This window comes from Gigantopelta aegis, chromosome 10 (assembly GCF_016097555.1).
Source record: "Gigantopelta aegis isolate Gae_Host chromosome 10, Gae_host_genome, whole genome shotgun sequence".
NCBI classification, from domain to species: Eukaryota; Metazoa; Mollusca; class Gastropoda; order Neomphalida; family Peltospiridae; genus Gigantopelta; species Gigantopelta aegis.
The window spans coordinates 68,006,171-68,021,479 of NC_054708.1; the positions used below are offsets into that span (position 1 = coordinate 68,006,171).

Consider the following 15,309-nt stretch of genomic DNA (forward strand, 5'->3'; position numbering starts at 1 on the left):
CTTTCCGGTCGGAAATACCAAAGCAGTGCTTACTTCCGGAGGAATTTACAATTCCAACGTATGACTACGGACCATCACTTCCGGTCGTAGTTCAAAGAAGAAAGTTTTCTCGGACTGGTGCGCACTTTAAGCAGGAAGTGTCACAGAAGAAATGCCCACTTACTAACATTTTGGTCAGTTTTTTACAGCAATATCACATTTACTCTGTTCCAAAACATGTTTTTCTAGAGCAGGGTACTTTTTCACCTTCTGACACCATGTTACGTTATGCGTTATAGTTATTATAACGCAAACAAGCAAGAAACAAGTTAGTCACTAACATGCGGTTTATTCTTCATCTAACTCATGGCGACAAGATCTCACGAGAGTTAATCTCGCAAACACTAACATCTCTTTATCGAGACTCAACATGTAACATGTAACTTTATATATCGAGACAGAACTCTAATAAGAATTTACAATTGCCGAAATTGTAAGGTATATTAGCTGTGAGGAATGGTTATATGATAATAGTGAATTAATTGGCAAACATTACAACCGGTAGTTCAGTATTACAGTATGATCACCAAAGATCTTGGAAGACGATTGAGGTCAGAAGTGAAATTTGAAAGTTGACATTTTTTTATCAGTAAATCGCAAATTCAAGCAATAAAAATGTCTAAAAATAAAACAATAACAACTGTATGATCAACAGAATGAAAAGATTGACAGAAGTATTGTTCCACAGTGATTAATTAACCTTCCTGGAAATTGTCAAAATCGAGAATGACACCCCACAACTGCGTGGTGCATGTGCAAACTATGGAATGTGTTTCGGTGTGTTGATAAACAGACCTGAACGTTCTTTACTAGGATGTCTGTGGTCTAATAGTTGATATTAATATTTCAGGTTCCCCTACGGTTTGTTTTTTGTTGTTTTTTGAAGAGTATATACTGCGGTGGAGGCACCCACACTAATAGCCCGAGTACTCTGCCGTTCGAGACCTAGATGGATATTTGGATGGTTAAATATAGCAAAAACACGGATTTGCTGCCTACCACACGGTCGGTAAAGATTCCTTATGTATGAGGTTATTGTTGTATTAGAGCGGCAATCTTTGTCTAACGTGTGGTAGGCAACAATTCCGTGATTTTGCAATACAATTATCTCTGGCTGACAGATCGATCATAACTGTCCAAATGTCCGTCTAGCTCTCGAACGGCAGAGTACTTGAGCTACCAGATGTGGATCGGGGGGGGGGGGGGGGGGGGGTCCAGGATCCCGGCCCCCCTACATTTTGTGACAGTTATAATTTTATTATATATTAATTTTGGGGTTTTTTACGATCCCCTCCAAATCTTTCCCAAAGTTCCATTGGCATTCTGCCTCATGTCATTGGGCCCCCCAAATGGATTTTCTGGATCCGCCACTGGCTACCACATTGTCAATGAGTGTGTTATGAGGGTGACAAGCATACATAAAAGACGCTGGGGAAGAAAAAGAGGCGTGATTGGGGGACATGGCTACTATGCACATTGTTTAAGACTACAAGATATGTACGCGAGGTTAATTCAACTCATTGATTGTGTCATTTCGGCCTTAGTTCATCACTTTAAAGGGACATTCCTGAGTTTGCTGCAATTTTTAAGATGTTATCGACTAACAGAGACTTGTTAACGATTGTAATTACATATCAGATTTCTGCATAAAATATTAATGGCTATATATTAAACATGTTTCTGATCGTTCTAATATTTGTACTGTGTTAAATTCCATTTTATTTCCTAAAATATATTTTTTCGTACATACGAAATCCAGTTTGGTCTTCTTACAAATATTAAGACGACCAGAAACACATTGAATATACAGACACTGATATTCGAAACAAGGAAATATATTTAATATGTAAGATTAATTGTAGAAATATTTTATTAGTCAGAAACATCTTACAATACAGCAAACTCAGGAATGTCTGTAAGCGTGGACGTGGATCCAAAAGGAGGTTGTTGCAGGTGCCCCCGAAAATATATATACGAAATCGACTTACCTTAGAGACGCACTGAAAAGCGTAGATATGTAGAGACCTGTCATTCCTGGAAGTTCAGCTAAAACTTGCATCACAAAATAAGGCATCACCTGTAGACAAAATTTTAAACACACAAAGTTAACTTAGTATTAATTCTGTAGCTGTTAAAAAACAGGATGTGTACGTCTAACAGAATGCCTGGGCCCACTGCAGGTTCAGAATGCAACTAGGTGCATCTTCCATTCCAGACAAGAAATGGAATGTTCAACCCGTGGAAATTAACACTAAGTTTAGGTAATCTACAAACCTGTAAACACATTTGGATAAAGTTACAATTGAGTGAAACATGAGTCTGTTACTTTTAAATGGTGAAATACCCTCTAAAAGTAGACTAAAACTCGATTCCATAACTGTTACTTCTCAGACGCACGTGCGTTTTTTTAAAATATGAGAAATGCATTTTGTGATATTAAAACCACCAGGATGACCAAAAACACTTCGAATATAGGGAAATTGATAATCTAAACCATAAAATCTACGTAAAGTATGATTTCAGTTAACAAAAACGGCTATAATAGTCAAAAATATGTGTCAGTGTTTAGAAACTAGGGTATGTCCCTTTAAACCCACTTCAATATTACAATGATAGAAAAGTAACAAAGGTTATTTTAGTGTATCAAACAAAGGGTACTTAACGTGTTACCAGTATGCACGTGCGTGTATATATGATTCAGAGGCCATTATAACAAAATGTCATAAGACTAATTTTGCACGCAAGCCTAAATCTCAGAATCAAAAACAAAGTATGAACAGTACCATAATCATGAAAAAACTTCGTTTTGAGGGAATTCTGGTTTATAGAGGGCCCGGATTTGAAGGTTGTACATATAAATCCCCCTTTCTTCGTCCTGGCTGTGATCCATCTTCTGTAACGGCGTAATGTTTTACGTGAAGTAGATTCCAAAATATATAAACGTACAACAGTTTAAGAACAGTTAAACGTTAAAGGGACATTCCTGAGTTTGCTGCATTGTAAGATGTTTCCAACTAATAAAATATTTCTACGATTAAACTTACATATTAAATATTTTTTCTTGCTTATAATATCAGTGTCTGTATATTCAATGTTTCGCTGGTCGTCTTAATATTAGTAAGAAGCCCAAGTTGGATTTGGTCTTCAAATAATTTCGTACGTACGAACAAATATATTTTAAGAAATAAAATGAAATTTAACCTAGTACAAATATTAGAACGATCAGAAAAACGTTTAATATAAAGCCACTAATATTTTATGCAGAAAAATACATTTGATATGTAATTACAATCGTTAAAAAGTATGTTAGTCGATAACATCTTTAAACTTGCAGCAAACTCAGGAATGTCCCTTTAATGTAAACTTACGTTTTGTCGATTGGCTCCAGGTGTGGCATGGCAAAATACTTACGTGTTATATTAAATACTGTAAAATTCAGACTTTTAACGAACCCTTTTCTACATGGAGTGAACAGACCTTTTGTCGTGCACACACATGTCTATCTGTACCGTCACAGGGAGGTTACGGAATTTTTGCTCGAATCGGTAATCCATGCATAGGGTTGAACATTACCAGTCACTCGGTCGGCCGTGGCGACCTTTATTGGCTAAGGGAGATTAAGAAGTTTACAAAGATAGTCCGTTGGGCGACCATCGATTTTATGGTTTGGCGAGTATAGTACCAGTTAAAGGGACATTCCTGAGTTTTCTGCATTGTAAGATGTTTCCGAAAAATAAAATATTTCTACGATTAAACTTACATATTAAATATATTTTCTTTAAATATATTTGTACGTACGAAAAAATATATTTTAGGAAATAAAATGAAATGTAACCTAGTACAGGTAGTCGAACGATCAGAAACACGTTTAGTATACAGCCACTAATATGTTATGCAGAAAAATATATTTTTAAAAATCGTTAAAAAGTCCCTCTTAGTCGATAACATGTTAAAAATTGCAGCAAACTCGGGAATGTCCCTTTAAAAGAGAAACGCACTGAAACTGAATCGAATGTGACAAATACACCGCATCTGTGCTGGCGCGAACTACATATCTGACAGCAGAAGACATAGAACATGAAATGAGGACAGATCAGATCTAAAGTCCTTGACACCAAGACTTACATGATGACATAACCGTCCAAAGATTACTGTAATAAGTAATAAGTACTCTTTTAGGCTTTGTAATATAATATATCGTATATTTTTGTAAAATGTTCGGTATGATTTTTTCACAGAATTTTTTTTCGATATTTATTTTATTAGTACCCTATTACTGTATCATTTACAACATCCAAATTAAACGCGTGCACCAACACACACACACTTACTCAACCGCCCTACCTCCCCCCCCCCCCCCCACACGCACACGCACACATTATTACATTCTACTAAGGCACAAAATATTAATTTTGAGACTATTGTCCATTTGCGTCAAATGGGACCGATGAATTGGCATGTAGCTTCATAATGAATAAAGATAAAATTAATATTAAAAAACATATTAATTTATTAAGTTTTAAACCCAATTAATATTTTGGTCCGAAAAAAGTTCAGAGTTAATTAAAAAGAAATTTCTTTACAAATTACCATTTTCGTATTTTTATCCAATTAAGGTTCAAGCACGCTGTCCTGGTAACACACCTCAGCTATTTGAGCTGTCTGTCCAGGACAGTGGGTTAGTTGTTAGTTGTTAGTGAGAGAGATGAAGTATAGTGGTCTTACATCTACCCATCGAATAGTTAAACTCGCTCTGGGTGAGAGCCGGTAACGGGCTGCGAACCCTGTACCTACCAGCCTTATTTCCGATGGCTGAACCACAAATCCACCGAGGCCGGTTTTGTAGTAGGCCTATCGTCATACTATAAGTATTTTTAGCCGTAATTATCGGGGCGAGCAGGTTGGTTTGTCCACAGTTATGAAAACCTAAACACCGATCTATTTGTTTTAAATAAACCGGGGAAATATTATAATATCCCCCAAAATTCCCAATTATGACTAAAATCGCGCTAATGTTCCCAATCTGATCTCTGCCATGGGACTCAGGTGAAAAATCGTGGATAAATCCCTGGTTTGGTAGTAACGCTAATATGAAAAACTGCTGTTATCCAGATTCAGGCATTTTCGTTTAATTCGGGCAAAAGCCAACCTGCCCCCTTCCCCCTACAGAAATGGGACCCCGTACGCCTATGCTCCTCCCAATACCCACATACAAACCTGATTTCGGTTTTTGATGAGACCAGCTTTATACGGGTCACAAGCTTTTGAGTAAAAGTACGAGTAAACGAGGATTCCGGTGAAACAGAGGATACTTCCGTACACAATGATGAGTGGTCCGTTCAGAAGAAAGGCTCTGAAAAAGAAAGACATTTTATCTCCGCCACGCTGGCTCAGCGGTTGCTTATAGCGACGTACGACGATAGCCACGAGAAAATGGTAATCGATGAAATCGTAATGTTTGTCTTCTCAATTGGCTATTCTCGAACCAGGGACATAGCTAGGATGGGTTTTTTTTTTTTTTTTTTTTTTTTTTGGGGGGGGGGGGGGTATGAATTCTTGGAACGAACGAGCATGGAAGGTGCAAGACACTAGGGTGACCGAGAACATGCATCACAGGACATGTTTAAATCTAGAGGCTCTGAAATACCATCTGCAGCCATTTCAGGGAGGTAACATACTTAAAACGTCAATATCAATAACAAATTTTAAAAAATGGGGGGCACCTGCCACTCCCCCTCCCCCGCCCGCCCCGAAAACAAAATAAAACAAAAACATATGTCTTTTAGTTTGTGAGGACGTCTCCTGCAATTGTAATTAATTTCAGAACTATTCAATAAAATAATAATAATAATAATTAGAACTTTCAGAAATGTGTTTCTATGTTTGTGGAGACTACTACAGAGAATCATTGTGCAGAGTTTCTGAACAATACATTGAACACTCTAGGTCAAGATAGAATTCACAGAAAACGTTCATGGACGGACAAATCGGTATTAAAATAGTGGAGCTATCAAACACGTAGTAAAGTATTTCTGCTGTATATATTTCAGTCCGATCCAATTTTCCAGAAATGTAACATGTCCGAGTAGTTCTTAAGGATTTGGTCCATCAGTGATATTAAACATAAAATATGTTGCAATGTTAGAACATATGATACTTGTAGGAGTTCTATGGCATTAAGTGTTACATTTAATTTAGAAAATTGATATTAAAAATCTGAAAATATTTGTGGTCGAAAAAGAGTTTAAAACAATATAGTTGAGTTTTGTTTCGAAATGAAATTGCCATCCAAGCCTTATGAAGTATATTATTTGGTGATGCAATTTTGAGAAAGTATCACAGCATACCACATATTAAAAAGTTCATGTTGGAATTAAGACTATTAACGGCAGGGTGACCTACATTTTGGCTGCTCTCATGGTCCTGAGTGAAGACAAACGTTGAACTGTTGATTGGTTGAAACTTATGAGGAGCCAGCTGAAGAATGCGCCGATAGTCAGTGACCACACAGTTTGACGTATTCGTGGGTCTACTCTAACACTGCAAGCACAATTCACAACCAATAGCCGAGTCATAATAGCAAGAATCTGATATTTTCATATAAAAAATAAAATATGAAACGTAAAGACCTCCCCCCCCCCCCCCCGCCAATTATAATAAAAATAAAAATAAATCGCTATAGAATTCAAAAACTGGGTTTTTCAGTTCTAGTGAATAGTGTCCGACATACAATACATAGGTTTTATAAATATCACAATCGTCATTTACAATTTTCCTAAATATCACATTCGTTTTCCTAAATATCAGGTTCGTTTCCTATAGATTTCCTAAATATCACATTCCTCATCTATAATTTTCATAAATATTACATTCGTCTTATACAGTTTCCATAAATATTACATTCGTCTTCTACAGTATTCATAAATATCACATTCGTCTTCTACAGTATTCATAAATATTCACATTCGTATCCAGTAGTTTTAATAAATATAACATTATTCTACAATGTTCATGAATATCACATTCGTCTTATGTAGTTTTCATAAATATCACATTCGTCTCCAATAGTTTTAATAAATATCACATTTGTCTTCTACAGTTTTGATAAATATCACATTCGTCACCAACAGTTTTAAAGGGACATTCCTGAGTTTGCTGCATTGTAAGATGTTTTCGACTACGAAAATATTTCTACGATTAAACTTACATATTAAATATAGTTTCGTGTTTAGAATATCAGTGTCTGCATATTCAATGTATTTCTGGTCGTCTTAATATTTGTAAGAAGCCCGAACTGGATTTTGTTTCCAAATAATTTCGTACGTACGAAACATTTATATTTTTGGAAATAAAATGAAATTTAACGTAGTACAAATATTAGAACGATCAGAAACACGTTTAATATACAGCCACTAATATTTTATGCAGAAAAATATATTTGATAAATCGTTAAAAGGTCTTTGTTACTCGATACCATCTTAAAAAGTGCAGCAAACTCAGGAATGGTCCTTTACTAAATATCACATTCGTTTTCACAAATATCACATTCGTCTTCAACAGTTTTCATAAATATCACATTCGTCCTCTACAGTTTTCATAAATAACACGTCTGTCTTCTATAGTTTTCATAAATTTCTCAGTTTTATATAGGTTTTTTTATAATAAATATCACATTCTTCTCCCATAGTTTTCAAAAATATTTCAGTTTTATATAGGGTTTTTAATAAATATCACATTCTTCTCCTATAGTTTTCATAAATATCACATTATTCAACAGTTTTCATAAATATCACATCATTCTTGTATAGTTTATGTGGATATATCATTCGTCTTCTGAAGATTATACTTTAATGTCTAAAACAGACCCAACGTTGGTGAACTTTTTCTACGAGAAAAGTTGGTATTTTAACGTGACATGGCAAGTAATTCCATCTCCATCCATCATCAATTCGATCACTCGCCCTTTCGTCCGGCCACTCTCTGTTCAATATTAAACACCGATTGGAGGTTTATTTCCATTTACAGGTTTAACGTGTGTTAATTATCGTATGTGATACTAACTCATCGAAGATTATCCGACCTTGTGAGTTTGCAATTTCAAACATCTTCATCACTCCGCCTACCTCCATTAAAGCCTGTTGAATAACACATGTACAAAGAAATTAATTATGAATGCTTAAGTGAATTCGTTTCTTTTCGCATTTGTGACAAGTTTATGCAGCTTCATTGAAATATTTCATATAATCTGTATACTAAATACGATTTGAAATACTAACATGCTTTTAATTTTGTTTTGATACGTCTTAACGTCTATAATTTAAGTGTAACATAAATTCAGTTATGTCATCTTTTATTATCGTTAAATTATCCATTACGTACACCTTATTGGTCAGATTAAAAATTAAAGGGACATTCCTGAGTTTGCTGCAATTTTTAAGATGTTATCGACTAACAGAGACTGTTTAACGATTGTAATTACATATCAAATATATTTTTTTGCATAAAATATTAGTGGCTGTATATTAAACGTGTTTTTGATCGTTCTAATATTTGTACCAGGTTAAATTTCATTTTATTTCCTAAAATATATTTATTTTCGTACGTACGAAATTATTTGAAGACAAAATCCAGTTTGAGTTTCTTACAAATATTAAGACGACCAGAAACACATTGAATATACAGACACTGATATTGTAAACTCGAAAATATATTCAACATGTAAGTTTAATCGTAGAAATATTTATTAGTCGAGAACATCTTACAATGCAGCAAACTCAGGAATGTCTCTTTAAATATGTTGACAAATGCAATGTGTTTCTTATTGTATGGTGTTCGTAGCAGACCCAAATGAATTTTATTATAATTCTCAGGCACCTACCTTTACCAAAATGGTAATGATGCCAGTAAACATGAGTACTGCTTGAAACGTGTCCGTCCACACAACACTTTTAATACCACCCTGAAAACAAACAACACAAATTATTAAAATCATGGTGGTCATCTTGGTATGTGAAAATGGTTTGTTATTTGCGCATATTATATGTAACTAGCACTCAAATGTTTTCTCTTTCCTATTTATTTATATTGTTTTTGCCCTGTAGACTATTAAAAACCTTACTAAAAATGTGAAATCACAACCGCAACCTATCATAATTATAGGTTTTGTCATTGTGACCTTGACATACACGACCGTTACAATACTATGTGATTGGACATCACAGGTTATTCCCGTGGACCCTTCATATGTATACGTTATAAAATATATTTGTTTTGCAAGTACATGTAATGTATTTATTGCCAAACATCTTGTTTCGTGTATATTACAAACTCCTCATGAAAGTATTCCTTCTTCGCCGTTGTGCAATGACCCGAATGTACATAAATGTTTGCACACCCCTTTACTAAATCCGCCATGCGGGTCGACTGGGAGAACTGAGGGAAGGGGATAGAATTCAAAGAGAGATTAGAGAAGATCCACTCACCAGACTCGTGTAGACTGTACCCACAATACCAATTACCACCACAGACAGCCATAACTCAATACCCGCAGCTGTAAATCACAAAGACAGAGAGAGAGGAGAGGGATGGAAAGAGATTGTTTCATCAATTCTTAAGATTAAACAAAAATGATATAGAATAAAAAGCAATTATTACCAATATGGGCAGAGTGAAGTGGGGAAAGAAAATATATCTTTCCTTAAGAAACGAAACAACATTTTTTCCCATAGATTCGTTTTGCTGTCATAATCAGCGCTTCCGAACTGTTTATTATTGCCGTTAATTTTAGTGCGTTCAGAGGATAATTAAATGTAAGAATAGTTTCCATGGTGGCAGTCATGTCAACTAACTTACGTCATCAGCGATACCAACGTCACAGCTATGATGCAACACAGAGCTGGGCGGTATACCGTATATACCGTTCGGTGTCGGTATCATATCAATAACGATTTACCGTACCAAACAAATGTCAAAATACCGAAATTTCGGTATTGAAAAATGTTTCGCGTCATTTAGTAAAGAACTAGCAATATATATAACGAACGCAAAATGGGTTAGGTATAAATCAGACGAGATATATTTTATTTACATAAAATTGGCTGGTGAGCCTTAACTCAGGTATGCATGTAAAGCCGAGTATACCGAAAATACCGCTCGACTGTCCTTCTAGAACAAGATAAACGGTATTGCCTCTTAGCTCTGTCAGTATTCTCTAAATACTGTATATGTGCTCTGTATTTACAGGATAAAACTATAATAGTTTAATCTTTTAAGGTATGCGACAATATAAAAGAAGAACAAAACACCATTCATATATGACAAATTTACATTTGGCCATCATTTGTGGAAATTTACGATTAGTCATGTTTTATAAAAGTAAGAGGCGTCTAAGAGTCTAGATTATGTACACGACTGTTACAAATAGTCTTGCACGGTGGACTAAACATAATATGTTTTTATGTTTGTATTGTAACTATTTTGTCTCAAAGTACTTTATCAGTAACACACAAAGATCCTTTTTTTTTTTTAAAGAAGAAGAAAGATATCCCATCATTGAATTTAGAATAAGTTTCATATAAACAGTTTATTCAAGTACCTATTAAATGAAAAAGAATACCAGATGCTATTTCTGTTAATAGAAAAATCTAATTAGATGACAGTGCAAAATTTAAATTGCCATCTCACAAAACAAACCTATGTCAACTACAGGGGAAAAACGTTTCTTGTTAAATACTATGGTTATCTATTAAGCACCCAGGTGTATGGCCTTTATTACTATAACATCTCAAAACAAGTGTTGTCTACCAACAGCGGTGATACAGTGGCTAAGCCCTCGGACTGGTAGGTATGTGCTCGCATATCCATATCGGCTCCTGACCAGTGCGAAGTTTAGCAACTCAGTGGTAGGTGTAAACCACTGGATCGACTTCTCTCTCACTAACCCACTGTCCTGGACAGACAGCCCATGTAACTGAAGTATGGTGAAGGCAGAGGTTTTGCCTGGGATGAACGTGCCTAAATAATCAACTGATGTAGGCATGTTAAAGGAACTATCCCGAGTGTTCGGCAACTGTTAAGATGATGTCAACCAACAGACGTTTTAACGACTGCAATCACGTAGTAAATATATTTTCCTCAAGTTCGCACCAGGTCATTTTATTTCATACTATATATATTTTTCGTGCGTAAAACATTATTGGGATACCAAATGCAGTTTGGGCTACTTACAAATATAAGGACGATTAGAAACACATTGAATATACAGACAGTGATATTCCATATATACTGAACAAAATAAGAAACTTCCGCTAACTTTGCTTGAACATAACTTGATGAAAACAAACCGGGGGAATAATTGTTATATATGCGTTTAAAGAGTGTTCCATGATGCATCGTTTGGTGCAAAAATCATGGCCATAGGTTAACAGAAACTGGGAGAAATTTTGACCAAGTGTGGTAGGGGTTTAAAAAAACCCACCCACTTAATAACGGGTATGACCACCTCTTGAATTGACCACTGCAGTGCATCGCAGGAGCATAGAATTGACTTAAGTGTTGATTTCTGCCTGTGGAATATTGTTCTATTCCTGAATGAGCGCTTGACGAAGTTCGTTGACGTTAGCGGGTGGGTTGGGACGACGCCTCAATCGTCTGTCCAGACTATCCCAGACATGCTCGATGGGGTTGAGATCAGGACTTTTAGCGGGCCAGTCATCAATGAAATCAATGTTATTTGTCCTAAGAAAATTTACAGTGTCTCTAGCTGTATGAGAGGTGGCATTATCATGCTGAAAAATCAAGATGTTGCCGTTGTTATGGAACAGAGGAATGACGTGATGAGCAAGAATGTCATCGCGGTAACGTTGAGCATTTAAATTACCATCAATGACGACTACTGGTGAACGATAACCATGGGCAATGGCTGCCCAGACCATGACACAACCCCCACCCCCGAAACGATCTCGTTCAAGAACACAACAGTCAGCATAGCGTTCAATTTTCCTACGGTAGACGCGCACCCTGCCATCACCACGTTGTAAAGAAAATCTGGATTCATCCGAAAAAAGAACGGTATTCCAGCGACGCCGTATCCAACGAGTGTGTACACGTGCCCAATTAAGACGATTTAGACGATGACGTTGCGTTAAAACGCATCCGACGTAAGGACGTCTTGCATGTAAACCGTTCTCCCGCAGACGATTACGAACAGTTTGCCCACTGATTCGGTTATTATGAAGCCCATGTGTGTTAGCAGCAGTAGAAGTGGCAGTTTGGAATCGATTGCGCAAATGCGTGTTCATGATATAGCGGTCTTGACCACGCGTTGTAACACGCGGACGTCCACGACGTGGCAAGTCGTTCGTGCTTCCTGTCGTTCGAAATCTTACGCGAAGATTTCGTATTGCTCGACTAGAACTCCCAACATGCCTTACAACGTCTTCTGTCGACATGCCAGCATCAAGCATGCCAATCGCCCGTTCGTGTAAATTATTGGGTATTCTTGGCATACTAAAAATGCTACAATGTTAAAAACGTTATTTTTTTTTACAAATTTTGAAGCGTTTTCGTTCACTTGACAACAATGTCAGTAAGACAAGTAAAACAAATTGACTGAATACTACACGGGACATGTCGAACCATGCATGCACGTGCAAATTGCATTTCACGTTGTCGACGATTAACAGTGCAAAAATAATCGATAAAATTCATGAATCCTGATAATACAGCTCAAGGCTAATACTACCTATATAATTTCATTACACAACGAATTATTTAACACAACAAATACTATATGTACAAATCGGAAGTTTCTTTTTTTGTTCAGTATATATATATATATTATGTACATGTTTACACAATTTCATTACATTAAAATATCTTACAATGCAATAAACTCAAATGGTTCCTTTAATGAAGTTTCCCTTGGCTATAACGAGTGATAGTAAATTTGCGCACTGCTGTCCAACGATTACTGGTATTAATTTTCTTTATATTTCTCGTATATTAGTTTCGGGCGAGGAACACATTATAGCAAATGCCTTTATTTTTAGTAAAAAGGACCAATTACGTCAGTTGGTACATATCACAGTACATTCAGTATATAAAGTCAAAATCAGAAGTCATTATTGTTTGATATATCGATACTTTGAAACAAATCTGAGAACAATAATTTTAAAATAAGGTCAAACAAAAGAACAGTTGAGGATTAGATTACTTGACCGTCTCTAGACAAACTGTGCGACTATCATATCTCAAACACATTAATTTGGATTGTTTGGCAGTAAAAATACTCATAACTATAAAAACGTAAAGAGACTATTCTGAGTTTTCGTCGATTGTTAAGATGATGTGGAAAAGCCTGATGTGCGGTCGGTCTGGGATCGACCACATAGGGCTATTTCTTGTTCCAGCCAGAGCACCACGACTGTCTTATCAAAGGTTGTGGTATGTGTTATCCTGTCTGTTGGATGGTGCATATAAAAGATGCATTGCTACTAATGCAAAAATGAAGCGCATTTTCGCTAAGATTGTATGTCAAAATTACCAATTATCTGACATCAAATAGCCGATGATTAATAAATCAATGTGCTTTAGTTATGTCGTGAAATAAAACTATATTTTAAAGGGACATTCCTGAGTTTGCTGCAGTGTAAGATGTTTCCGACTAATAAAATATTTCTACGATTAAACTTACATATTAATAATATATTTTTCTTGTTTAGAATATCAGTGTGTATATTCAATGTGTTTCTGGTCGTCTTAATATTTGTAAGACCCCCAACTGGATTTTGTCTTCAAATAATTTCGTACGTACGAAAAAACTATATTTTAGGAAATAAGATGAAATTTAACCAACTGCAAATATTAGAACCATCAGAAACACGTTTAATATACAGCCACTAATATTTTATGCAGAAAAATATATTTGATATATAATTACAATCGTTAGAAAGTCTCTGTTAGTCGACAACATCTTAAAAGGTGCAGCAAACTCAGGAATGTCCCTTTAAACTAATGTTAATTGTTTTTTTAATCCGACCGATCGAGTCTAAATTTAATACCACCACGAAGCGAACTTTTAAAAAACTTCCAAAAACTTCTGCACACTATTCAATTGAGAATTATATCGCCTAAAAAATACGGTAATATCGAACAAGAAAATAGAAATTTCTATGTAGAATACGATGATCCGTAGACTAATATCGTTACATATTCTGAAAGCAAATTCAACGTAATGGAAAACATTCATGCATTCCACCATGTATTAATGTGTGTATCATCACAGATTTCATCGTTCATTACACCAACAATGTTCTACAATGTATTAAAATCATAGGACGAGACAGTATGGCAAATCAACACGCGAATAGTGAGATCCAACTATCGGCAATGAGACTCGTATCGTGTAAGTTACAAAATAAGCCTACGTGTCCTTGAAATTCGTTCAGATGAATCAGTCAGTTCGTACCATGGTCAGTTCGTACCATCCATTTCGTACCATACTATCTAGTCATTTCGTGTATTTTTCTTGTATTAACGGTAAAAAAAAACAGGATGAAAAAACATTACACCAGAGCAAGGAAGTTTATAAATGCAATTAATAAATATATAAAAATGTATCCTGTATTCACAATATTATTATATATTGGGGAGATATCATGCAAGACAAATTTCATTTTAATTTTTATTGTACAAAATGAGTTTCAATGATGGTACGAAATCACTTTTTGCATATCCCATATCCATAGAATATGCATATCCCTTTTCCCACATATGACAGACAATACATGTATATAGGTCAATAATATCATCACTGTTCTGACAATGATTAATGCAGAACGAGTGCATGTCATCACAGCTGTTTATTCCAATGAGCACTTTCCCGTTCCAGGTTTAATTAGTAAACTAGGATGTTAGTGGCATTCCTCTTTGTGGCAGTCAGAATGATGTATGTCAAGTAAAGGACCTCTTCGGGAGTGGCTGTCCTCCTATAGATAGGTATTCATGGGATCGACCAAGATTCTGCTAAATACTCATTCAACTCTGTGGTGTGCGGTTTTGTCGTTCAGATTTAGTCAAAGTGTATGTTGTTACTTATAATGTTAGGGCCAAATGTACTTATAAAAAAATAATTTGGATGAGCAACATCTATATTCAATATCCATTCGTACAACAACAAAAATACTTTTATTCTGTGTAAAAATCAGTTTCATGTTTTATTTTGACAGAAACTGTTTAAAGGGACATTCCTGAGTTTGCTGCAATTTTTAA

The 15,309-nt window shown here is 35.5% G+C and overlaps 1 protein-coding gene across 2 annotated transcripts in view; it reads right to left on the minus strand.

The window, feature by feature from the left end:
- Positions 1-15,309, minus strand: part of LOC121382911 (sodium-coupled monocarboxylate transporter 2-like) — a 48,814-nt gene that overhangs the window by 12,831 nt on the left and 20,674 nt on the right. For both annotated transcript variants that reach the window (XR_005959234.1, XM_041512592.1), the window contains exons 4-9: positions 9,522-9,589; positions 8,918-8,998; positions 8,101-8,174; positions 6,442-6,579; positions 5,257-5,392; positions 2,028-2,116 (exon numbers count right to left, since the gene is read on the minus strand). Coding sequence is in view for 1 of the 2 variants with exons in the window: in XM_041512592.1 (XP_041368526.1) it covers positions 2,028-2,116; positions 5,257-5,392; positions 6,442-6,579; positions 8,101-8,174; positions 8,918-8,998; positions 9,522-9,589 (586 nt within the window). In the remaining variant the exon portion in view is untranslated. The remainder of the gene's footprint in view (positions 1-2,027; positions 2,117-5,256; positions 5,393-6,441; positions 6,580-8,100; positions 8,175-8,917; positions 8,999-9,521; positions 9,590-15,309) is intronic.